This window comes from Rhinolophus sinicus, linkage group LG02 (genome assembly GCF_036562045.2).
Source record: "Rhinolophus sinicus isolate RSC01 linkage group LG02, ASM3656204v1, whole genome shotgun sequence".
Classification (NCBI taxonomy): Eukaryota; Metazoa; Chordata; class Mammalia; order Chiroptera; family Rhinolophidae; genus Rhinolophus; species Rhinolophus sinicus.
The window spans coordinates 190,063,599-190,090,546 of NC_133752.1; the positions used below are offsets into that span (position 1 = coordinate 190,063,599).

Sequence of the window (26,948 nt, forward strand, 5' to 3'; positions counted from 1 at the left end):
CAAACCATGAGGCTGGATATAACATAGGCCATAGAGGAAGTAATCAGGATGAAAGCCATTGTATGAAAAGCCTCTAATGCTTGGCACTTTATGGTATAGTTTAATCCTCTCAACAACCCATGAATGAGGTAGCTACTATTATAACACCCCCTCTACAGATGAAAAACTGAGGCTTAAAGAGATGGTCAGTTACCCACAGTGCCATAGCCAGGTTTTGTTGCCACGGGAGCCCGGAGGAGGAGATTCACACTGTTAGAAAAGCTAGGAGGCTTTGTGGGGAGAGGTGTGTAGACATTATGCTTTGAAGGATGTGTAGAAGTTGAATGGGTTAAAGATAGAGAAAAAGGTATCCTAGATCGAGGGATCAGCATACATCAAGGTCTGGAGGAGGGGAAATCCCAGCTTCTTTAGGGACCCAGAAGGGGTTTGATTTGGCTGAAATGCAGGCTGACGGTGGGACATTGTGCAAATCAGATCCTGGTTGGAGGCCCATGCTGAGCTAAGGAGTTCAGATTTTATGTCTTAAGCAATGGGGAGCCATTGAGGATTCTTGAGCAGGGGGTGGCATTTTTACAAAAGTTTAATGTGGTGATTGGTTATGACAGAGGGGGGGTGACAGGAGCCCAGTAAGGAAGGAGTAGGCCATGACAAACGGTCTATGTGAGATGGTGAGGCAAATGGGGGGAGGATAGAAAAGGGGCACACGTGGGAGGTGTGCTGTCACCCCGTGAAGCTTCTTGGGCATTGCTCCCTTATGTGCTCCTGCTTATTTGAGTGAGCCAATTCTGTGCTGGAGGAAGGGGCAGGAGTAGGGACAGGGGCAGGTGGGTAAACTGGGGCTCCACAGCTTCACGTGCAGCAACCCTCAATATGGGGATATGGTCAGTGGAGTGTGACCTGCTCAGGGTGGAGAACTCAACAGAAGCAGCAGGTAGTGGGTTCCTGGGCGGGCTCAGAGCTGTCTGCCTGCCACACTTCTGGCATAGGGGTGGGGGAACTGGCCCAGTGGCCCAAGTCTTCCTGACCCCAGCCTTCCAGGTGAAGTGTGCCACCCTGCGTGCTCCTGCTGCCAAGTTCACGGCCTGTTCAAGGCTTACAACCTCTGTGCGTCAAGCTGAGCACAACCCTCCTGGGCTGAAGCCAGTTCCTAGAAGCAAAGTCTGGATGTAGAAAGAGTGCTGGGCTGGGATCCTGCCACTTGTTGGCTGGGTGACCTTGGGCACATGCCTCCCTTAGCCCATCTGACACTAGATTTCACTTCCTCCACTGAGGGGGTTAAACACAGTGCAAGTGCTGTGCCCTGCAGTGGGACCCTCCACCTCCATCTGCCCCAGCTTCTCGGGTTAACTTCCCTGGAGAATCTCAAGACTGCACAGGGACAAGCAGAACAAGCTACTTTTTATAATCAAAACGTCCAAAACCATGTTAGCACTTTTGTCACTCTGTAGATGTAGCATATCATACCCATTTTATGGATGATCCAACCGAGGCCTAGAGAATTCCCATGACTGGCCCAGGGCCACATACATGAGAGGTTACAGAGGCATGGCTTGAATGCTAATCTCTCATCCAAGGGTGTTGTTGGACCCTCAGTTTGGTGTCCCCCAGACACCCACAGTTTATCATGAAGTGGGAGGAGAAGTCTGTTGGTGGGGGGAGGATTGGCAGACATCCTCCAATTCCAGGGTTCTGGAAGTTCCCTGGCTGATACAGAGTATGGTTTGACAGACACGGTCTTGTGTCCCTTTACTGTATCACAGTGAGAACATTCTCTTTCCAGCCTCCAGATAACATGAAGGAGAGTCTCGGTGGGGTGTTAATAAATAGGTCTTTAACACCTCTCCAAACCTTGCCGATCTCCCTTTTTCACAGAGGGCACATCTCAAGCCTTGGCAGGCCAGTTTCCAACTAGAATTTAATAACCTTGGTTTGTTTTCATTGCGCTTATTTTTAATCTTACCTTCTATTTATGGCAAGTGATACTGGTTTCCCATTTAAGGCAGAGATATAACGACTCTAAAAAACGTGTTTAAGGGAGGGAAAAGTGGGTCTTGGATTTAAAGAAAATACTAATAAATGGTGTCTAGATATGGCATGATGAGAATGACTTGTGTCTGCCCTAGTTCAAAGTGGGGAGAATGGAGGCGAGAGAGGAGCTGTCCAAGGGCACCTGGTTGTCCCCCCCCCCAACTCCGGCAGGGCTCTCTACAGCACTCTCCCAGACCTGCACGCCACGCAGACCTCCACTCAGGCGTGCCTGAACAAGGTGACACCGCGGCCCCTCCTGGCGGCACGTGCGCAAAACATGTGCCATCTCATGGGATCCCGCGGGCCCCCGGACTTCAGAAGTGAGGCGGCGGCTCAGGGCGGGCATCTGGGCATCTGGAGATTTCCGCGATGGAGGAAGGCGCGGGAGTCGTGGAGCGCGGGCTGCAGCCAGACCCAGCACGAGCCACTCCGGACCCCTGCCGACTGGCGGGAGGACCCTCGCAGGTCACCTGAGGGCTGGGCGGTGTGCGTGTTGAAAGCAAGCGCAGACGTCAGCCTCCCAGGCCCGTGCCGCCTTCCGGTCACGGCGCGCGCCCCGGGCTGTCCGCCCCCTCCACCCTATTGGCCCCAGCCCCACGCGCCGGGCCAAGCGGAGCGCCAGACTGCGGCGCCCAAGCGGCCGGGGGCGGGTGGGAGGGGCGGGGCCAGGCAGCGGGACCCGCTGCTTATTGGCCGAGCTCAATGCCGGGGGCGGGGCGCCGGGAGAAGGCGGGTGAGTGGGCTCACGCAGGCAGAGGACAGCTCGCGACGGCGGGACAGGCAGCTCTGGGCCGCAGAAGGGGTGGGTGGGCGCCGCGCGACCAGCTGAAGGGTGACGCTCGCAGGGGCGGCAGAGAGCGCCCAGGCCGGTGCTGGGCTTCTGCCGCTGGGACCACCATCAGGAGCCTTGGCTCCATCCACTTTTCCGAGGGACCATTGACCTCGCCCTGCGGGGCGTTTGTCTCTGGTAGAGGGAAGGAGCGAGAAGCCGGAGCTCCGCGTAAAGTTCGCATGCTCTGGGGGCCGGAGAAGGTGAAGTGGGAGGAGGGGCCTGTTTAAGGCTAACTCAGAGCTGAGAAGCCTTGGGGCGGCATTCAAGGCCCTCTCCCACACGCGCGCGGAGCGGAGCGTCCTGCTCCTCCAGCTGCTGGCGTCGCCTCTCAGGGAGAAAGGAGTCGTACCTCCCGCGCGGGGAGAGCTGCAGAGCTGCGAGCAGAGGAGGAGGCCGCGGCCGGGCTGGGCAGACCCCCAACCCGAGCGACCCCTTTAGGGTGGGCGGAGAAGGTAGCATAAGCTACCAGGACAGGTGCGCCCACCCGGGGCACGCACCCACGCACGCACCCACAGCCACCTCCAAAGGACCCTCCAGGAGTCTCTAAGGACTCTCTTTAAGCCTCTGATTCTCCCCTACAGCTGTCCCCTCAGCCCGGAGCCCCAGGCGGGGACCCCGGGATCCGACGTCTCCGTGCCTCCGGGCACCTGGCTCAGCACGAGTCCCCCGGGTCGGGGCAGGGCAGGGCCGGCGGCGGCGAGCCGGAGCCCGCCCAGCGCCCGGGCCCCGCCGAACCCTCGGAACCCACCCATGGGGCACCAGCTTCCCGTGCCCCCTCGCCCGGCTGCGCCCAGCTTGGCGCCTCGAGCTGCGCAGAGGAGGAGCACGGCGCAGTGACCCGGGAGCCGCGGCAGATTCTGGAAGGCTCGGCGGCTGGAGAGGCAAGCTGTTCCCCTCACCTCCAGGCGCTTCCAAGTAGCCCTCCGAGCAGAGCCAGAGGCCTGGCCCGCCATTCCCAGGTAGGAGACACCGACAGAACTGGGGAATCTGGGTGAAGTGGGGAAGCCAGGAAAAAAGGCTGGAGGCTTGCTAGGTGAGGCTTTACATGACTAGCATAATTAAACCGATTGATCTACTGTATGTGCCAGGACCATGTGGCAGCTTTACGTATGTAAAGAAAAATTAGTTGAGCACCTACTGTGTGTCAGGCTGGGTGCTAGCCCGTTTACTTATCCCAAGTAAGAAAGTCTTATCCAGCTTCTACTTACTCTGCTAGATTTGGTGCTAGGTGCTTCCATTTAAGAGATCTGGAGTAATAGCTCATTTAAATATGAGGAAACTGAGGCTCAGGGAGACAGAAGCACTTACCTTCCTCAAACACCACATCCCCGCTTCCTGAGCCAGCTGCCACCTGCATACTTGGATGGGAGGTGGGGCTGGGATTGGGCCAGTTGGTGCCCTCTGCCCCCAGCCCTGGTGAGGATCTCCTCTGAGGACGGAAGGTTAAGGACCACCTTCCTTGGGCAGAGTTCCTTGAGCTCTTTCTGTGTTGGTGCAAGGAGTGAGTTTCCTGGGCGCTTCCCTTCCCGGGATGGGTGTCCTGTATTCAGCTGACCAGAGGGCCCCCAAGCACCTCTGAGGGGCTCCATCTGACCCCTGGGAGGATGAGGAAGGATGTTGTCCAGGACCTAATGGGATAGAAGGCTGGGCTGGGAAAGGCAGCCAGCTCAGGAGCCTATGATTCAGTCTTCAGAGAGACAACATGGGGTCCCCCAAGATCTCCGCCTGCACTCCAGTTCACCCCACCTGGCTGCTCTCCAGGCAGCCTCCCTTACTACTAAGAGGAAGCGCCACAAAGCAAGGAACCCGCTTGCTGCATGCCAGGAGCTGAGTCAGCCTCTTGGCTCCTCATTGGACTCTGGGTTTGTTTCTACCACATCCCTTTGAGAGATGACGGACCTCACCAGGCCAGGCCATTTGCCCACGGTTGCTGAGCTGGTGAGAGGTAGAGCTGGTCTGCCAGCAGCTGATGCCTGCTTGTTTTCTTCCATCCTGAGCCATTATGGGTGGTAAGGTTGGCTTTGCAAAGCCCCCAGGACTTGTCTCAGCGTGGACATGAGGCCAGTGCATCCGTGTGTCTAGAGAGGCTGGGACATGCCCTAATGAAGGAAGCTTGAGGTGTGTGGGAGGGAGTGGGACGGACAGTGCAGTGACACAAGCACTAGGGTACTTCAGGGAGGAGGACACATCCTGACGCTTGTCCTGCTGGCCTTGCTCAGCTGACCCCTCCATCTTCTAGGCAGGCCCTGGGGGAGGGGTTTTAGGGAGAAGCAGAGGAGCCCACAGATGCATTTGCTGGGAGCTGCTGAGCAGGGTTTGGGGGAGAGTCCTGGGCAGGGGCCCACCCCCAGCTGCCGTAGAGAGAATGAGAATATAGGAGACCTCAGGGATCATTGCCCCTGCCTGACTCCAGCTGAGGCTTCACCGAATCTGACTGGTTTTGAAAAGACTCTAGTTTTTGCCTGGGGCATGGGTCTTCATAGAGGTAAGAGGCCAGGGTTTGGAGCCCGGCCAGTCATCTGTGTGAACTGGGGCAAGTGAGTCAGTCTTTCTGCCCTCCAGTGTCCCCATCCCAGTGGGTCAATGGTGGTCCCCTCTTCATGGGCTGTCGTGATGTCATTGGAATAAGGCATGGAAATCACCCAGCATGGTGGAAGCCTGCCTGCCTGCCTGTGGTTACTGTTCTCCCAGGATGGCCCACTCCATCTCTGCCCCAGGCCTTTCTGCCTCCCAGGTGCCCTTAGAATGGTCCTAGGGTGGAATCAGTTGAGAGTCGCAGAACTTGCATTCTGGCCTTCATGCTACTAGTGGTCCCTACTCACCGCTCTCTGCGCCTCCAAGGTGGGACTGTAAACTCTAAAAGGGCCCTTTGAACTCTGCCCCCGGTCAGCTCCTCACTGTGTTGGGTCAGCCTGGCTGAAGGTATAGAAAAGCAGGCAGTGGAGAAGAGAAGCTGTGTCCACAGCGCTGCCCCCAGTGCCTCCTCAGCGGGAAGAGAAGCTACGAAAGATGCTGGGGCGGGGCGGGGGGGGGGGAGGCAGAGCCCATGGAGACGCTGTCACCTGGTATCCAGGTGTCTGGATGCCTCACACAGCCCCACGTGGCTGAGGCCATGTGAAGACTCAGTCTTCTCTCAGAGCCACCGATTTTTTTTCCTCCTTTGCCTCCTCTCTGCCTCCCCTCTCTGCCTCCCTGCCTCCCCTCTGCCTCCCTGCCTCCCCTCTGCCTCCCTGCCTCCCCTCTCTGCCTCCCTGCCTCCCCTCTGCCTCCCTGCCTCCCCTCTCTGCCTCCCTGCCTCCCCTCTGCCTCCCTGCCTCCCCTCTCTGCCTCCCTGCCTCTCCTGCCTCTCCTTTCTGACTCCCTGCCTCTCTGCCTCCCTGCCTCCCCTCTCTGCCTCTCTGCCTCCCCTCTCTGACTCCCTGCCTCCCCTCTCTGATTCCCTTAGCCCATTCAGTCACTGATATTAGCGCATATGTGTCAGGAGCTCTGGGCTGGAGGTGAGGCAGGCGGTAATGTAGACAAACACTGTCCCTGGGGAGCTGCTAGCCTCTTTCCCCCTCTGTCTAAACAGAGGTGACCACCAGCAGAGTCAAGCTCCCTGCAGAGGGACTTGGGGAGGGGAGCTGTCCTGGCGGGCGGCCTCTTCCCCCCATCTCTGCTGAAGGCCTAGGCTGGCTCACCCAGACCCAAAGGAGACTGAAAAGGGTTCACTGCTGTTTGTCTTGCATGCCCCCCTCCCCACTGCCCACCCATGAATGTCCCCAGGGCCCTGAGACCCTCTCATCACAGCCCATGCGCCAACCAGGCAGGGTGGGGGTGGAAGGAAAGAGCCCCAGAAGCAGACTGAGTTAGCTCCAGAAGCACAGAGCCATTTGCTTCATTCATTTAGGGATCACTTATTGAGCACCTGCTGTGTACATGGCACTGAAATCCTGTGGGATAAATTGAAAGATGGCTTCAGGCATGAATTGGGTAGTGATGTGGGTTTCTTAGATTTGGAGTCACTGTCCTGGCTCCCTTATTAACTAAATGGGCCAGTCACGTAGCTTTTACGCATCAGGGTCCTTATTTGTGAAACAGGGAAGATGGTGAGGAGACTCCTTAGGGCATGGGGCAGACTGCGTGGCGTCAAATCCCTCCTTTGCTGGTTACTGCTCTGTGATCATGAGCAAGTTACTAAACTTCTCTGTGCTTCAGTGTCCCCCTCTGTAAATTGGGATAACTCCACCTTCCTTCTGGGGTTACTGAGCGATGAAGTGGGTTATTACACGTTCAGCGCTGAGAACACTGGCATCTAATAACTGCAAAATAAATGCCAGCTCTTCCCATTACTCTGTACTTAGCACAGTACTTGGCACATGGCAGGGTCTCGGTTAATGGTGATTACTGTTGTGGCACGAGGCCTGGGGTCAGAGGCGTGTTCAGAGGGCCTATTGTATGTGTGTCTTTGCAATTCATTCATTGAGGTCATCCGGTAGCATGGAATTGGTCATGGTGGCAGTGTGTATGTCGTGGCAATTGGCAAACACTACCCATAAGAGATTTTTTAAAAGGTATTTTTGAGAGTCGGTTTACTGCACAGTGGGTCTCAGTTGGGCAGGAGGGCAAATGCGATGCCTGAGTGCCCTGAATGTGACACGTGCCAGGAGACTTGCATGAAGGAGCAATCTCCACCTCACGTCTCCTGGCATCATGGTGAATAGAACATTTCAGGAGGCCTGTATCCATGTGTAGCTCCTCTTCTCTAGAGAGGGGAGGGATTCCTTTTGGGGTGGGGTAGAGGTCAGAGAAGAGGTGGCATTTGAGCCAGACCCTAAAACATAAGGGAGGAAGGTATTCAGGGGTGGGGACTAACTAGCCCAAGCTAAGGAGTGGAGGTAGATTTCAGCAGAGCTCAAACTAACTGTAATGACTAGGCTGAGGGGATTCTGGTGGGCGCTGAATAGGACAGGAGGGTGGCAGTGCCTTTGAGGTGGGTCTGATGGAGCCCTGGAGGTTTGGAGCTTGGATCCATTTTAGCCTCTTCCACAAGGCCAGGAAGCTCCCGTAGAAAGTTCTGGGTATAACCCAGATCCATAAACCCTTGGAGCTTGAGGGACTTGAGTTGCTCCTGGGTCATTTCTCTGACACGCATCCCCTAGTCCAAGCCTCTGGGTCTCCTGGAGGTGAGCAAACTCCCAGAGCCTGGGGGACGAAAATCTCTGGGCAGCCGCAGGCCCTGGCATGGAGGATGTGGTCCGGACACGGCATTCCGCTTCTTCCTGGGGGGCTGAAAGGCCATAGCATCCCTGTGCTTACAAAATGCTCTCTCATGCCTTGCCTATGTCATGTCCTGGAACCACAGGCTCCCTGGAAGCCAGAGTTGGGAAAGATGGCTGGATCAGGGAGAGAATGGACTGTAACAAGAGTTAAGGTCTTTGAGATCTCACTGTGTGCTGAGCCCCTCACCGCAGCCCTGTGAGTGGAGTCCATGTTATAGATGAGCAAAGTGACTCCCAGGGAAGTCAGGCTACTTGCCCAGGAGCAATAGTGAGCGAGTGGTAAAGTGAGGATTCAAGCCCCAGCAGTTCTGTGCTGGCATAAATAAGGGGGCGAATGAACGCAAGGGGGAATGAATGAGTGAGTGGGTGAATGAAGCAGGAAAGCAACAAGAGAGGGCAAGAATGAGTGAGCAGGCAGAACTCCAAAGCCCTTAGAGAGACCCTAGTCCAATGTTCCCATTTTACAGACAGAAAACTGAGACCTAGTCAGGAACCACCCAGGGGAGGCCAAGGCTTCCAGCAGGGGCTGCAGGGCCAGGGCCTCCTGAAGCCTGCTCCCTGTTATCTGTAACAGCCCCGAGCCATGATGAAGACCTTGTCCAGTGGGAACTGCACGTTCAGCGTGCCCGCCAAGAACTCGTACCGCATGGTGGTGCTGGGCGCCTCGAGAGTGGGCAAGAGCTCCATCGTCTCGCGCTTCCTCAACGGCCGCTTCGAGGACCAGTACACGCCCACCATCGAGGACTTCCATAGGAAGGTCTACAACATCCGCGGCGACATGTACCAGCTGGACATCCTGGACACATCTGGCAACCACCCTTTCCCCGCCATGCGCAGGCTCTCCATCCTCACAGGTGAGGGCCTGGGGGGGGGGGCGTGGGCGCCGTGGATGTGGGTGCGTGTGCTTGGCACTTTACAGTTTGCAAAGCATGTGCACCTCCATTGTCTGAGGTAAAGCTCGCAACAAGCCCCCTCGCACCGCGAGGGTAAGAGAGGTGTTGCTGCTGGCCCACGCAAATGATGGAGCCGGGGCCCAGATTCTGTCCTGTCTGACTCTGGGTTGATTACTTATGACTGCTGGTGCCGCCTTCCAGATCAGGGACTGATACAGACGGGCACTGGGGGGGTTCCTCTCTGGGAAACCGAGGGGTTGCTGCCTTCCTTCTATGGGAAGTGACCTAGCAGAACTCTGCGGCCCATGGTCAGTCTGCTGAGCTCAGATCTCTTCACACCCTGGGCCTTTGCCTCATCTCAGAGCGATAAGGGCAGGACCAGGCAGTGGTCAGCCAGAGGGCAGGCCGGGGTCCTGCTCATGCTAGGGGTTCGGTACTAATCACAGTAGCAGGGATGGCAGTGACACTACCTGCCTGGGCCCACTCTTAGAGCTTAGCATGCATTTATTTAATCCTCACAACTAACCTAGGAGAAAGGTATTTGTCTCCATTTTATAGATGGGGAAACTGAGGCCCAGAGAGGTTAAGTTACTCTAGGAGGTAACACAGCTGGTATATGGCAGTCTCTCTCAAGCTTTGTCACTAAGCTATCCTATACTATAGCCTCTCAGCCCTGCTGGGAGTGGTGAGGAGGGAGGGAGAAATGGTTGGGAGTCAAGGAGGCAGGTGGAAATGTGAGATCAGGCCATCATTACACGACTCAGGCAGTTTCTTATGGTAGCTAAGAGGGCAGGCCCAAACACCAGTCTGCTGGGATCTGAGTCCTAGTTCCACTGCTTCTGCTTTTGTACTAGGCATAGGCTTTATTTCTTTTGTCTCAGTTTTCTCATCTGTATGTTGACATCACATTGTACCCATCCCAAAGGTCACTGTAAGAATTAAATGAGTTAATATATGAAAAGTGCTAGGTGAACAAACAGTAGGTGCTCAATAAATATTGGTCTTAAATTAAAGCAGCATTTGTAGTGTGCCTGCTACAGGCTCTGCAGTCTTTTCTTAAGCCATGCCCCTCCCATTTCTGGACAGTGATGAAGGGAAGGAATGAGCAGGTAACCCTCCAGCCATCGCTAAAATAACGCCCAAATCAGAGAGTTCTGCACCAAGTGACCCACTCCATGCCCACCCCTCCTGCCACACCCCGGCCAAGACCCTTCCTTGAGTGCCCTGGGCAGACAGCTTCCTCGTCCTCTTCCTGAGCATCTGACTCAGATCACACTCAGACACACAGCCCACCCCCTTATATTTTGGAGACGAAGTGTGTGGATAGAAGACCTGGGTTGACCTGGGTTCAGATCCTGGCTCCACCACTGGGGTGTCTTAAACGTGTAACCAGAGGTTGGAATCTCAGTCTCCCCAGCTGCACAGCGGGCATAACTTTGCTCCCCCCAAGTGTGGTTTCGAGGATTGGAGGAAAGTGTGCCGGGGGCACTTTTAGCACATGGTGAATATTGCAGGAATGGCAGCTCTTCCTGCGTCAGGCAGGGGCCGGGTGCCATCGATGTAAATAAGGCAAACCTCAGAGGGAGGAATAAGGGAAATGCAGAGAGAGGCCACGTGCATATTTCCAAAATTAATTTTTTTAAAAATACAGTTTATTGGGGAATATTGGGGAACAGTGTGTTTCTCCAGGGCCCATCAGCTCCAAGTCGTTGTCTTTCAGTCTAGTTGGGGCTCTAAGTCCAATCACCATTTTGAATCTTTAGTTGCAGGGGGCGCAGCCCACCATCCCTTGCGGGAATTGAACCGGCAACCCTGTTGTTGAGAACTCGCGCTCTAAACAACTGAGCCACCCAGCCACCCCCCAAAATTAATTTTAATCACACAAAGAATATACAAACTCACCCTCTTTTAAACGTATGGACAAGGCTAAAAAGCCCCCTTGACCCATGTCCCCACCCCCAGGCTCCTGCCCCCTCCCTGGAGGTGGCCACCCCATCACTCTGGTGTGGACCCTTCCGGACTCGCCATGAATACATTGACAATCATATTTGAATCCCCATAATAGAGAGTATTTTTGTCTGTTTCTTTTTTATGTGCATATATCATTCTGAGCACATCTGCTTGCTGCTTGCTTTTTCACCAATTCGTGCCTCGTTTTCCAACCTGGTGCTGGTATGCAGGACACTCTGAAAACCATGAATTCCGCCACCAGCTCTCCGTCCAGCTGCCAGCCGGGTGTCTCAGAAGGTTGGCCTCACATGCAGTCTTGCATTTGAATATGTCAAGGCAGCGGAGTCCTCAGGGGCCCAGCATTAGCCTAACAGGATGGGTTTGGCAGCCGGAGCGGAATCAGTAGCCAGGCTGGGTGGCGCTGCCTTGCAAGTATCTTTTAAAATAGCCCACACCAGCGTTCAATCCACCCCATCCGTCCATTCAGCCAGCTTTATAAATGCCCACTGCGCGCTGGGCCCTGGGAGACAGGGAGTGGGTGACGACGTCCCCCCTGCTCCCCCTCACTCGGCAGAGCACACCATTGACCCACCTGCTGCCAATACTCTGAGTTCTGAGTGTGGCACGTGCTATTATGGGGGGAAAGTGGCATGGTGTGGGGTGCCGAGGAATGGGCAGCAGTGCTGCCAGAGCCAGAATTGCTTGAGTCTGCTCTTGAGAACTTGGGCCAGTTGCCGCTGCCTCTGAACCTCACTCTCCTCATCCGTAAAACAGGAATCTTGACATCTCACTGCAGGTTCTTAAGAGTTTAAGCCCAAGTGAGGAAGGTGCTTTGAGCGTGAGATTGTGATCCGTGTAGTAAGAGCTATAGATTGGAAGGAAGGCACCAGCCCAGCCCTCTCTCACCCTCCCCGCCACCTCCCCATTGTCCCTGTGTCAGATTAATAGGTGTCTTGTGTGATGCAATAAGTTAAACTAGGGATAGTGTGGGCCTTGGGGCCAGCGTTCCCTTATCCATCCAGGATTTGTTCAAGAAGCAGACAGCACCCATGAGTGCTGGGCTCTGGCTAGGTGAGCACGGCCGGACTCAGGCCCTGAACTCGGCCTGGCCGCGTTGGAGCTGTGTGACCTGGGCCAGGTTGCTCACCCTTTCTGAGCCTGTTTGCTCACCGTGACCATGAGGTGATGAAATCTCACAGAGGTTTTGTGAAGAGTCGGGAAACATGTGCATGAAGTGGCGGCCCATGCCGGCTCTCGCCGGTGCTTCTTCTCATTGTCATTACTGACACCTCAGCCCACTGAGCACGCGCCGTTATCTCCTGTGACCCTCAAGGTTGTCCTGCACGGCAGTGCTTCATTGGCACGGGACAGATGGGGAAACCGAGGTTTAGACCAAGTCGCTAGTCAGTGGAGGAAGCAAGATGTCCCCCTCGGCGCACCTGCTGCCAATACTCCGAGTTTCTACTAGGCATCAGGTGCATACAACTGTCATTCGGACACTGTCCCCATAAGTGCACAAGTCCTCACCCGTCCCCAGCCCTGCTGGGACCTGTAGGGTGAATCCACTGTGTCTGCCCCAGGCTGTGCCACGCGGGGGCTGCGTGAGCTCGTGGGGAGGCCTGGTCAGGCGCTGCCCGCCCGCTCACCGCCGGGGTTTGTCTTCCTCCAGGTGACGTCTTCATCCTGGTGTTCAGCCTGGATAACCGCGAGTCCTTCGACGAGGTCAAGCGCCTGCAGAAGCAGATCCTGGAGGTCAAGTCCTGCCTGAAGAACAAGACCAAGGAGGTGGCGGAGCTGCCCATGGTCATCTGCGGCAACAAGAACGACCACAGCGAGCTGTGCCGCCAGGTGCCTGCCACCGAGGCCGAGCTGCTGGTGTCGGGCGACGAGAACTGCGCCTACTTCGAGGTGTCGGCCAAGAAGAACACGAACGTGGACGAGATGTTCTTCATGCTCTTCAGCATGGCCAAGCTGCCCCACGAGATGAGCCCTGCCCTGCACCGCAAGATCTCGGTGCAGTACGGAGACGCCTTCCACCCCCGGCCCTTCTGCATGCGGCGCGTCAAGGACACGGACGCCTACGGCATGGTGTCGCCCTTCGCCCGCCGCCCCAGCGTCAACAGCGACCTCAAGTACATCAAGGCCAAGGTCCTTCGGGAGGGCCAAGCCCGGGAGCGGGACAAATGCACCATCCAGTGAGCAGGCAGGATGCTGGGGTGGGGCGTGGGCAGTGCCTTACGGGACATGGCCCCAGATGCCTGCACCCCGCAACAGGACCGCAGTGGCAGTCGCATTTGAAGGCCTTGGGTCCTGGACTGGAGGACCCCGGCCTCGAACCTCTGTACCTTCTGCCTTCTCACCACTTCCCTCTGATTCCTCTTTTCCGCGGTTCCACGTGGTTCCAGCTCCTCCGTGTGGGGATGGATCTCCACGGAGCAGGTGACACGGTTGGGAGACATCGGGACTTATGCAGGGACCCAAGTCGGAGCCTTCCTGTCCTTGGGTTGTAAGAAACGCTGGTGCCAGAGGGGCCAGGACCCCTGCCTCCAACAGAGCCTCCTGGAACAGTCACAGAATGAAAGCAGCACCCAGAGCCTATGGGGGAGCGCTCCGGCGTGAGACCCAACTTGGGTTCGCTGGCAGCTGGCAGACTCCCCTCCCATGTACTCCCAATCCTGAAACTCTTACCCTCTGGCTCAGCTGTTTGTGCCCCTGCCTCCCAAGTTGGCCCCCGTTGTCCCTGACATTGAGCCAGGGGCATCTGTGTGTTCAAAGAGGATGCGGCCATGTCTCCTGGCCCACGTCCAGCCGGGACCATCTTCCTTCCTCAGCCTCGTCTCCCAGGTTCCTCCCGTCTGCTGGTCATGCTTTGTTGTTACATCTGTTCTCATGTTGTGTATAGCAGTAGAAATGGAAATCCTTGTACTGTAAAAGCCTAGTGACCCCTCGTCGGCCTGGCCCACACCCAGTTCAGATCCACTGCCTCCGCTGGGGACACCTTCCTCCCCTGCTCCCATATGGGGGTCCCGTGGCCTGTCTGCAGCTGGACACTGTCCTCCATCCTGAGCTGTACAGTTTATACTCACACAGGTGGGGCAGGCCACCGGGCTGCCTCTCCTCCTGCCCCCATTTCACAGAGGAGGTGGCTGACACTCAGAGAAGGTGACACGCCCCAGCGCTGGCCCCCAGCTAGTTCAGGACAGAGCTCTACCTAGAACCAAGCTGTCCATGCCTTGGCTTGTTCCTGAAGCGTTCGTTGAGCACCTGCTGGGTGCTGGGTCCACTGTGTGCTAGGAAACAAAGGGTAAGCGATGCACTTTACGCCCCCAAGGCCAGGGCCTTCCCCAGCCCTGGCCTCTTTCCCTTCACCTGCCTGGCCTCTGCCCACCCCTGATGTGCTACTGCCTTCTGCACACGTAGCTGTTGGGAGGTGTGGAGGAGCAGCTGGGAACCAGAGCTGAGCCCGAGAGAGGTAGGTGGAAAGGCTCCCTGTGGGTCTTTTCCTCTTGCCTGGGGTTGGGCTCTGCTGGGTGCTAGGCCTGGTGGGATTTGAACCTATAGACCAAAGGCTCCTGTCATCAGCTCTTAACAAATACATTTTGTATTTTGATCTGAAAAATATTGACGTTTAGGGCCAAAAGGAACCTTAGTGATCATCTAGTGAATCTTTTCAAGGCCCAGAGAGGGTAAGTAACTTGCCCCAGGTCACACAGCAAGTCCATGAGTGGTGGAAGCAGGGCTAGGTCTGGGTGTTCAGCACACACCATGATATGCCCCCTCTCCTCATGCTGCCTCGGCCCTTTCAGGGATTTGAGGCATCATCTCCCCCACTCTCTCCCTGGACTGGTCTCTGAGGGCTCCTGTAGATTCTGTGTACATTGTTCCCATGTATATAATGTATACACACATGAACACACAGATACACCCCGCTCTGGCCTCAGCTCTGCACACCCTACACCCCTGCCCTGGCCCCTGCTGCTCACAGCAGCAGTTCTCACCCTGCTCCTGTGCTCCCGCCTGGCCCCTGCCTGAACCCTCCAAACAGACCAGGTCCCTTGGCCAGGACAGGTGTGTGGCCTGGTCTTGCCCGGTCATGCGCCCACTGCCCCAGATCTCTGTGTACACTCTCAATTAAAGTGAGTTTGTTTCTAAGCTGTGTCCTCGACCGTATGTATTGTCTGTATTTCCAGGAGGAGGTGTGCCTCTGCCCCAACCATGCTGGCCCTGCCCTCCCCAGACAGACCCTTCCTGGTGCCCTTGCCCTGCCTGTCGGGTGAGGAGGTGAGGGGATGAGGTGGGAAATGAAAGCCCAAGACAGAAGTGTGCCCTCTCTTGGCCTGGGCCCTTCGGGGGCCTCTGGGTATGTGTGCTGAGTGTTCCTTTAGGGAGGGTGGCCAGGGCAGACAGGAGAGGCACCCCATGGTCGTCAGCCCTTTAGCGTCACCACATGTCCGAGTTCTCTGTGGCTCCAGTAAGAGCGTCAGTTTTGTCCCCAGGGGACATTGGGCAACGTCTGGAAACATTTTTGATTGTCCAAACAGGAGGGGGTGGGCTGTAACTTGCTACTATCGTCTGTGCATAGAGGCCAGGGATATTGCTGGCACCCTCCCGTGGCCAGGATAGCCACACAATCAAGAGGCCCCCTGTCCCACATGTGGGTAGTGGGCAGCCTCCTCACCTGGACTGTCGGCTCTTGAGGTCAGGACACGGCCCATGTCTGCATGGTTGATACTACGTACAACTTTCTGGACGGTCCTTAATAAACACTGGATGAGCAGAGTGTGCGCTTGTGGGAAATGAGATGGGGCATGGGTGGGGATGGCAGGTGGAGGCAGAGGGAGAAGGTCTTGTCCCCTATATCCCTGAATGTGCCGCCTTGGACCAAGGTCTCCCTGGGCAGAGGGAGGAGAAGGAAATCGCCACGCACCTGCTGTGTGCTCGAACAGCTCGTCTCTTCCTGTGCCGTCCTCATGTCTTCAGCTCCGGTAGACACATGCTGTCATGTTCACCCGTCTTTAATATCATGTCCAAGATGGCACAGCTGGTGAAAGGATTCCGAACCAGAGGCCATCGGAGCTCATGTGGGTGAGGAAAGGATTTTGCATCTGGGAGATGGTGATGGGTCTGTGCTTTTGATCTGCAAAGGCCACTGAGCATGTAGGTGCAAGGCCTGGAGATGGAGGTTCGGGGGGAAGTAGGAAAAGGTCCCTGTGTGCCAGGAGCTTACTCTCCACAGGGAAGAGTCCCTGCTTGCACATTCACAAAGCAAGATGAACCCAGCTGTGGTGGAGACAAAACCAGGTGAGCCTGGTGTGTGGGGGAGCTGGGAGGTCTCTCAATCTCTGCCCACCTGGGAGCCCAGCTCCCTCCCATCCTTTGCCCACAGCAGCCAGAAAAGCTCAGTGTGGGCAGCAAGTCGCTTTGAATGCTTTCCCAGACCTGGTTTTTGAAAACGTGGGACGTGGCAGTGAACACTCCCTCTGCACCACCGGTCAGCGCTGCACCGTAAGGAGGGCTAAACTAGGAGGTGGCTGGTGGTACTGAAGCAAGGCTTCCTTGTGTGTCGGGCTGGAGCCTCCTCTGCCATCCCTTCCTGCATGTAGGACTGCGAAAAAGTCACATCCTTTCCCAGATTTCAGTTTCTTGAGCTGTAAATGGGAGGTGAGGAGGAGGACAGCTCGACCAGCTGACACATGAACAGCCCCTTGCAGCCCTCTGTTTTCTGCAAGAGAATTAATATTCCTATTACATAACCCACAACATTCCAATCGTTACTAAACAGAACACGCTTGCTCCAGCCCCACTCCCTGCATCCCACAGACTTGCCCTGGAGTGAGGCTAACCAGCAAAGGGGTTTAGCAGACGAGGAAGACTTCCCCAACAAATCTCTTCTTAGCTCTGGGACAGAGGGTGGAGTAAGAAAATCCCCCTCACGGGAAACCATTCAGAGACAAGCCGAGGATGGCCAGCTTAATTCCCAACCCTACGAAGGGAACGTTGGGAATCTGATTTCAGAGAATTCTGCACAGTGAATTCTAAGTACTTGTTCTGTTCCGCCTCCTTGAACCTGTCATTTACTCAAAAGAAAAACTTCGGTCTGCGTCACAGCTTGGTGGGGGCTGACAGGAGGCCAGCCGGGGTTCAGTGGCAAAGGCTGCTGGGAATGCAGGAAGGAAAATGGGGGAGGGAAAGGGAGCTGACCTGTGTTGAAGACCTACTGTGCACCAAACACCATGATGAGCCTGTTACCTGTATTTTCTCATTGGATTCTCATGGCAAAGTTATGTGGAAGGATTATGAATCCCTTTTTATATACGAGGGAAAAATGAGGCTCAGAGAGGTAAAGCCACATGTCCAAGGTTGCACAGCTGGAGTGGCAGATCTGGGCTAGACTCTATATCCGACTGCAAAGCATGTTTTCTCCCCAGAGCTTTCATAACTGAGCTAGCTGAGGGGCTCCTGCCTGGATGGAGAGGTCAGCGAGTTGTGGTGCAATGTCTGGATGTGGTTCAGAAAACTGGGGCAGATCTAATTCACAGGGAGTGAGATGCCCAACCACTCAGAGCAAAAGGCCCAGCCACTATTGCAGGAGGAGAACTTGACTTCTTTTTCTTGGGAAAGTCTGAGATGAGCGTGCTCGGCAGAGGGTGGCTCTGCTCCACCTGGTCATTCAGGCCTCCAGGTTTCAGGCTCCTCCATCTCTAGGATCTTGTCATCATCTGCAAGGTTCAAACCACTACCACATTTAGGTTCAGCAGGAGGAGTAATGGAAGAGCATGTAGAGGATGCTTCTCTGCTGTTTTCAGGGCCCTGGACACATCCCTTCAACTCACTTTTCACTGGCAAGACTCAGTCATGTGACTTTACCTACCAATGAGAAGGGCTGGGAAATGCAGCTCCTTGCTAGGGGGCCCTGTGCCCTATGGCGACTGGTTACTGTGGCAAAAGAGGAGGAGCAATCTGGCTGGTCAGCTAACAGTCTGCACTCAGTCACCTCATGCAGCGGATCCAGACCTCGGGACCCCACATGCAACCTGGTTTCAAACAAGCTCCACGCAGCACATCCCCCACTTCAGAAAGCAGCTCTAACCTCCCACTGCTTCTTTAAAGTGGCTCTGGACTTTATTTCCCCTGTCGCTTGATGAAACCTTGGACTGTCCCATGATTTTTCTCATCTTTAGAGCCCTTCAGGTGGAAAATACAGCCTCAATTAAAAATCCTTGGCTCATGTGATAACTGACATTTCAGTCTTCATTCAAAGGAAAGACTTTCCCTCCTTTTCCCAGCTGAGGTCTACGTTGCACAAAAAGCTGGAATCTTGGGAAGACAAAGGTGGGGAAGTTCTCTTTTTCACTCTCCATCATCCTTTTAGCTCATTCCAGTTTCTCTGTCCTCTGTTCTTGTGAAATGGGTCTGGTGGGGTGTGGAGAAGAGGTCAGGGAAGCTGGGACATTCTTTCTTGTCTGGCACATTCTTTCTCGACTGGTATTGTGGTAGATGGTGTCATGTTCAGAGCATGATAGATGTTTAACAATGGCATTAAAACCTCAGGGGTAGTTTTGTAGATTTTTCAGGGACCATCCTGCTGTCACTGGGAAACTTTCACCTGCGGGCGTCTTGATGTAGTTCTGTGCATCTCCGTTTAGGTGGCTTGCTGAGTCTTCCCAAAGCCCCTAGGAATGTTGCAATAAGTGTAGCTCCTCTGTGCTGAGGCCTCTTGCCCCTCTAGGATGCTCTCTTGGACAAGGCCTGAGGCTTCCCCACACCAGCTTTCTCTCATGGTTATCCCACATCCGGTCCATATGAAACTCCAATCCTTTGCCTCAATCAACTCTAAGAGTATCAGTTCAGTAAGGATCTTTAGCATCAGACCCAGATAGTCTATCATCCATTAGATTTATCAGGCAGAGGGCAAACAGTGGTCCACAGAGGCCTCAGCTACGGGGACACACATGAAGCACTCTTAGGGTTAAAGTGAGGTGCACTCTTCGAAAATTCTCTTTCCTAAGAAATCATCTTACCACTGACTCTTTTATATCTTTGACATAGGTGAGAAGTATGAGTGTCAAATAGCTGGTTCTTGCCCATATATGTTGAGAATTTTGCCTTTGCTTCCAAAACCTTGCTTTGGAATCTGAGACCAATCTAGTTAGGGTCTCAGCTGAAATGAAGGAGAGAGGGCCAGGCTTATCTGCCAGGTAGAAGGGGACTGGGGAATGGCACTCAGGGAGGGACTCCAGCCTCATCTAGGAAGTGGAACACTGAACAGGAAAGTGAGTCAGAGCCCAGTGTAAGACCTGAACCAACCCAGGTATCCTGGACACACAGCTTAAAATGTGTCTCAACATGAAAGACATAGCTTTTTAATTGTTAGTAACATAGACTCCGCTCTGAGAATGCCTGGGTCCAAATCTCGGCTCTGCTATCTGCAAGTTGAGTGGCCTTAGGCAAATTACTCTTTGTATTGGTCAGCTATCACTGCAGTAATGCTGTGTAACAAGCCACCACCAAATACAATGGCTTGCAACAAACATTCTTCTTCTGCCTAGGACTCCAGGTCAGTTGCCGTTTGAATGGTCCAGGCTGGGCATTGCTGGGCTTGACTTTAATACTGACCCTGTCTTTATTTAAAGTTTTGATCCTTTGTTCATTGTGGATGTCTTATTCCGTTAGGCTGCTATAACAAGAACATGATAAACTGGGTTTTCACAACACACCCATACAACAACATGAACGAGCTTATAAATGACACACATTTATTTCTCACAGTTCTGAAGGCTGGGAAGTCCAAGATCAAGGCCTGGTAGTTTGGTGTCTGCTGCGGACCTGCGTCTTGGTTCGTAAATGGCTGTGTCCTCACATAGGGGAGAGGACAAGGGACCTCTCTGTGGCCTCTTTCATAAGGGCACTAATCCCATTTATGAGGGCCCCATCCTCATGACGTAATCCCCTCTCAAAGGTCCCACCTCCTAATACCATCACTCTGGGGGTTAGATTTCAACATATGGATTTGGGGAAACACAAATATTTAGTCTATAGCAATGGGTTTTTTATATTACTTTTTATTTTTAAAATATTACATGAAACTCTATCCCTGAGTGTTTTGGCATCTCCTTTAATTTTGCACCTGAGGCCATTGCCACACTCACCTACCCCTAGTCTTGGCCCTGCCTCTAGGCCAAGATGGGTTCTGGTCTGTTCCACATGTTTTTTTCTGGGACTCCCACCCCCACCCCAGGCCAAAGAGCCTGCAGCTACGTCAGGTATGCACTTCTCATGACCAATCATCAGAACACAAAAGCGTGGGTGGAACACGAGAGGCCTCCTGAGACTTCGACCCCGAACTGACACTGTCATTTCTGCCACCTCCCATTTCATTGGCCAAAGCAAGCCCATAGCCAGCCCACCATTCACGGGGTAGGGAAGTATCCTCTCTCCACTCTAGAGGGTTCACACGGCAAAGGGCTTGCAGGCATGTTCTAATCCAGGGGAGGCATGAAGGATTGTGGACATGACAATCTACCATACTTAGTTTCTCTGTGACTCAGTTTCCTTTTTTGTAAGACAGAGATAATACTACCACCATCTCATTGGATGGTGATGAGGGTTCATACTCATAAAATACTTAATAATGAGGATTAATACTCATAAAATACTTACAATGGTGCCTGGCACGTAACAAATGCCAGCCATCAGTATTGCTGTGCCAGTGAGGCTCCCTGCAGCCCCACCTGGGGGGGACACACTCCCAGCGGCAGCATCAGCTCTGGCTATGTGCCTCTTATGAGCCACCCATGGGCATATCACTTTTCTATCCCTCCATTTCTTCATCCCTGAATCCCAGTGAGGACCCCCGCGGAAGGTGTACATGAAAGCACTTGGCAATTTGTATATGGGGTACAAACACTGATTACTTGACATGTGTTCACTGAGGGGTTTAAGACATGGCCCCCAAATTCTTTGACTCGCTTCCCTCCAAGAGGGGTCTATGTCCCCTCCCCTGGATCTGGATGAGCTTTTGATTGCTTGGACCAATAGACTGTGCTGGAGTAATGCTCTGTGACTTCTAAGGCCAGCTCAGAAACGGCCATGCAACTCTGCCTGGGTTTTCTGGAACGTTGTCTCGCTCTTGGGATGCTCTGTCTCACAACCCAGCTGCTGTGCTGTGAGAAGCCCCATCTATATGGAGAGGCAGTTTGGTGGCACTCTGGGCACAGTCCTAGCTGAGCCCAGTCCAAAGTCTAGTATGTCTGCAGGAGCCTCCAGGTAGCTCCAGCTGCAGCCATTGGAGTCTTTTGGACATAATGGAGCAGACATAAGGCATTCCCACTGTGCTCCGTTCAAATTCCTGACCACAGGATCTGAGAGCTGAATAAAGTAGTTATTGTTTTATGCCACTAAATTTGGAGGGCTTTGTTAGACAGCAATGCATTCACCAAACGTCCCTTAACTGTCCAGGTCTCAGTGCACAGAAATGAATCTGAGTCAGACCCTGCTCCCCAAAGAACCAACAAAGAGCCCATAAGCAGGCAATTGCAATGTAGTTTATCATATGCTGTGACAGGGGCTATGGAAGCTCAGAGAGGGGGCCCTTAGTCCAGCCTGGGTGAGGGTCTAGACTGACCTCTCTCCGGGGGAGATGATACTGCAGTGAATCTGACAGATTAACGAAAGCTAACCAGGAGAATGAGGAAGCAGGTTTCTATGGAATGCACAAGGAACTAGAGCTCCATGTAGATGGAGCACAGAGGACAAAGGCCGGCTCTTCCTTGAAACACCCTAAATACCCTGCTGCCACAGGACCTTTGCACTTGCTGTTATCACTGCCTGCAATGTGCTTTCTCTAGAGACCCCACTGGCCCACTTGCTCACTTCATTCATATCTCTGCTCCAATGTCACCTACTCAAAGAAGCTTCTCTTGACCCCTCTCCTTAAGTTCTCCACCCTCTTTCCCTGCTTCATCTTTTCTGACATTTACCACCACTTGACTCTTTATCATGAGTTCGTTAATTGCATGTCTCTTCCACCAGAATGTGAACTATATGAGACGAAGGCCTAGATTCCCCCAGCATAGCATAGTCACTGGCACACAGTAGGTCTTTCATAAACATACCAGGAGATGGATGAATGCAGAGAGGCACGATCACCTTTTGCAAGCCCACTCTGGCTGCAGGAAGTGGGTTGGGGCACATGAGAGGGGCGAGGAGAACAGCTGAGAGGGGGCTAAGTTATCCAGGTGGGACCTGATGATGTGGGGATGGTGAGGGGGCAGATCTGAAGACCTGGGATCACAACCCAGGTGAGGGGTGTTGCATGGGGTGGAGAGGCCAAGCTGAGGCCCAGGATTAGCATCTGGGCAGCTGGGTGGTCAATGGTACCAGTCACCAAAATGGAAGCTCCAGGAGGAGAGGGTACAGGTTTGAAGGCCACGTGTGGTGGGGAACAGGAGAGGGAAGATGAGTTGAGTTTGAATCGTGCGGAGTTTGAGGTGCCCTTAAGACCTCAAGTGCAACTGAGTAGCAGGAGTCTGGATGTGAGGGTCTGAAGCTTAGGAGAGGAGTCTGGCCTTGAGTGATAGGTCTGAGGGTCACGTCAGCCACAGGGAGAATGTCAATGAGACAAACCAGGCAGTAAGACAAGACCCAGAGGAACATCATAGTTTAGGAAGACAGCAGAGGGCAGAGAAAGGACAGAAGAGGGTTGGGCGGAAAACTGGGGTGTGGGGCCGTGAAAGCTGGGGAACAGGACAGTTTGAGAAGGAATAGATGGGCTCCAGGGTCCAATGCTGCCAAGAAGGAGTGGAAGAGTGTTGAATGGACCCTGGAAGAAGCCCAACTAAACAGCAGACTGCATGGGCGGGGGGCGGGGTCAGGGGGAGGGGAGGTTGGAGGAGGGGGCGTGGCTTGCAAATACTAGCAAGGGCACCTTTCCCTCTTTCTTTTAAACGATTTAATAAGCATGGCTGTAAAATGGTAGAGAAACATGGTGCAAAACTAGAGAGGGCTGCAGGGTGCAGGAAGGATTGTCGTTAGTATTGTCATATTTTAAGATGAAGAGGCTTGAACTCGCTGCATTGCTGTTAAGAAAACTCCAGAACAACAGGGTGAAGACATAGGAGAGAAAGAAGGGATGACGATTGCTGGAGAGGGGTCTCTGAAGACATGGGAAAGGCTGGGCTCCAGCGCACAGGTGGGGGCATTGGCTTCAATCCAGAGGGATGCTGACCTCCAAGGGGAGGGCAGGGTGGGGAGGGGGCCCTTTGACTGACTCCGCTGAGCCAAGCCTTCCAGAGCAATCGGCGTCCTGCTGTGCTGCCTCCCGGGGACGGAGGCCGGTCCTTAAGAGAGAATGTTCTCAGCTCTCTAATGTTTTTACAAGAAATTAAACCCAAAGTAGAAAAGTCCGAATCAATTTTATCCAAAATGAGAAACGAGCGGAGATGATGGCAGCAGTCCAGGAGGCTGGGGAGTGGAATTCCCAGAGATAACTAAACAGAAGAAGCCACGTGACATTTAATAGTCACTCCACAAAGTTGGCACTCTCTCTGTGCCCCGACCCCCAAAGCGCTAGGAGCTGGGGACAGATGAATAAGGTCCTCAAGGAATCTTGGGGGTGTGGGGTGGGGACAGACAGGTACCTCAATTCAGGGAAGTAATTGCTGACATGTGTGGGAAAGGTTTCTCAGAGGACGTTAACAATTTTAACTGCCTCTGAAGGATTTGTAGTATTTCACCAGGAAGGACTTCCTGGATATGGGGAATTATATTATGGTACTTAATATGAATGTAATTATACTTAATATAAAAGCTCTTAGCGCATCGTCAGCTTGCAATTCATGAAAATATTATTACTAATAATTTCACGCGTTTATAAATTGGACTCCGTCCAACTCCCCCCAATTTTTTTTCTGATGCTTATAAATTACTGTGGGCCCTTGATCTTCACAAAAAATCAGGTAAGAGAGTTTTAAAAATGCCGCACTGAGAAGGAAGGTCTCCAGCATAAACATAAAGGAGGAAAGTGTAAGTGAAATGTGAAGGTGCTATGTGGACGTTTAGTGAGTATAAAGAGAGGACTTCCGCAGTTATTAACGTGTGTTCCCCACTCAGCAGCCTTGCCTGGAGCGTCCCCTGTCACTTGAGCTGTTCTGCGCTGGCTCCGGGGCTCCCTAGAGCTGGGCAAAGAATCGCTTTTGCACTGAGAGCAGCATATGGTGGGCTCCTTTGGAGCCGCAGAGCTAAGCAGGGCTGCGTGAGACTCTGCTCTTTAATCCACTCCCTGCTTCTGTTTTTCAGACGAAAAGCCAGTAATGTTTCAGATGTCTTCATCTTTCTTGCCATGATTAGTGCTAGCAATTGGAACTCTTCTGAGGCCATTTTCCTGAAAGAAACAGTGCTTATCACAGGGGGGTCAGCTAGGCCCATTCACTAGCTCAGTTGCGCGCTGCCATTTTTGCCTCACCAAAAATATAAACTATTACAAGCCACGGCCTTTGGTTTACTTGAAATGAGCCCAAACTGTATGCTAAGCCCTTGAAAGTCAAGGACTTTTTGGATTTTCCAATCCCCTCCCCCACACATGAGGAATGTGGCCTCTAAGTCACCTAATGTCCCACACTGCCTAACACACATGCCTATCCACATGAAGACCCAGGCACATGTGCACGCATGCACACAAAAGCACACAAATGCACGTGTAATGCACACACTGGCATAGGCACTCGCTCGTGTACACGTGAGCACACACACGCACAGAAGCACATCACAGGGCACATGAGCACGTGAACGCACACTCAGGCTGACACGCATGCTTGCACACACAGACACTTTACACACGCATTTATGCATGTGGCACACAGGCATGCACACACACATGTACAACACCATACACACACGAGCACACATGCAATTACAGCCATGCACGTACATGCATGCAGACATACAAATGCTTGCATGCACATGCACACACAACATGCACACACGGAATGCACACCCTTGCAAGCCCATGTACACACACAACACAGGCATACCCTCGTACACAACGCACATACACGCACACGCATGCACGCATGCACGGGCACAGCAGGGACAGGCACGCACAACCTTCTGCAAAGAACAAGAAGGAGGAGGAGAAGACGGAGGAGGAAGGTACATCATTCTTTTCCCTCCAGTTCAAATGACTTCCTTGGCACCAACTTTTGTTTTGATATCTGTTATTTTTTTAGATTACAAAGACATGGGATGGGAACCAAATCCCTGGTTTTACAGATGGAAGATGCGATTTCTAGCAATGAATCTTCTTGAACAAAATGACATAACAACAGAAGAACTTGGAGGCCCCGTGGAGGGTTTGTTATATCTGTAGCACCCCAGCCCCCATACGCCCTGCAAGGAGGCAACACAGGAGAGGGAAGGACACTGCACCGGAAGCCCTGCATTTGCTTCTAGCAGCTCTGCCTCTCTTTTGCTGTGGACACTCGATCAATTCGCTCCCCATCTCTGGTCCTTCCACCTTTGACATTTGACGGTTCAGGTATCGCCTTATAACAGATGAAGAAGTTGTGGAGCTTTCCTAGGGCCACATAACTAGAACTCAAGTGTTGTAGTTTGCATCCCAGGGTTCATTACTACAGGCTTTCCCAAATTTGAACATGCAGGCGAGTCGCCTGGGGATCTTGTTAAAACACAGACTGCATCAGGCAGTCTGGAGTGGCCCTGAGAGTCTTTCTAACAAGCTCCCAGGTGACACCAGTGTTGCTGGCCCGTGACTACAGCTTTACTAGAAAGGCCTACACTCTTCCACACTTTCTTACAAGGTAGGGTGAGGCTGGGGTTTGATGCTCCCTCCCCCATTGCACCCCAACCCTCTGGCTGGGACAGGGATGACGTCATCACAATCTCCCAGAGCTGCCCCCTTTCCCTTCGGCTCTGGGTCCTCCTAGTGCCACCCACCGCCCTTTTCTGAACCAGCTCCTCCCCCACCCCCACCTTTGGAACTGTAGGTGTCAGAAGGATGAAGATGACCCACCCTTTGCTGGTCTTGGAGCTCCTAACTACTGGGAGGCCCAGGGCAAGTCCCTTCTTCTCTCAACCTCCGTTTCCCCATCTGTGTGAAGAGAGGATGGGCTTGTTTTCAGCCCTGGCTGCATGTTGGCTCAGGCAGTGCTTTTACCAAGTATCCTGGCCCGCGTGCCACTCTCAAAGATGTATTTAATTGGGGTGAGGCCCAGACATGGCTGTTTTTCAAAAATGGACACCAGGGTTGAGAACCACAGGTCTGGTGCTTATTAAGGGTCAGCCCTGCTCTGTCAGCGTGGGTCCAGTGGCTCAGTCTTCACACTGACCCCATGCTATCAGATGCCGGGCTCAGGAACAGGCTGGCAAAGCTTCAGAAGGATTTCGGCCCAGCTATGAGACAAGGTCACCCCAACCCCACGGGAAAGAGCTCCTGCAATAATGCTCAGGATAACGACCCCGGCTTCGAGTTGAACTTTCTTTTCTGACTGGCACATGAGGCACGTTTTAATTAAAGGCTCAACCCCACACGTCAATCACCTACAGACCTCCCCCACCAACGCACCTTCCCACCGGAGGGCTGGAAAGCAGCGCCTGTGTATGTGCACGAGGCGGGAGGAGGGCTGGCACAGGTGGCTGCTGTGTGCTGGGAGTTAACATGCCATCCTGGCTAAACAGGGGGCCAAATTTGCTACAGCCCCCTTGGCTGCCTCCCAGCCGAGCCCCAAATGGAGCCACAAACAGGTTTCCTTGAAGTCAGCAGTGGTATGACTGTAGAGTCCTGTGGTTTCCATAGCAACCTGTCTCTTCCTGAGGCTGACAATGGGCTCTGTCACTGGGGGAGGCTTTTGGTGTTTAGGAAGCCCAGCCCAGAATGGGTCAGCCAGACCCATCTAATCTCTGCTGTGATGCCTGCTGGTGGTTCAGTGCACATCCTTGGGGCAAAGGATGAAGAAGAAAGGCAGCAGC

At 53.6% G+C, this 26,948-nt stretch overlaps 1 protein-coding gene across 1 annotated transcript; it reads left to right on the forward strand.

Annotated features, from left to right (window-relative positions):
* Positions 1–2,776: 2,776 nt before the first annotated feature.
* On the forward strand, positions 2,777–15,116 carry RASD2 (RASD family member 2). The gene is made up of 3 exons (XM_019728405.2): positions 2,777–3,819; positions 8,696–8,975; positions 12,634–15,116. The coding sequence occupies exons 2-3, from the start codon at positions 8,705–8,707 to the stop codon at positions 13,161–13,163; spliced, it is 801 nt and encodes a 266-aa protein (XP_019583964.1). The 5' UTR covers positions 2,777–3,819; positions 8,696–8,704; the 3' UTR covers positions 13,164–15,116.
* Positions 15,117–26,948: the final 11,832 nt, after the last annotated feature.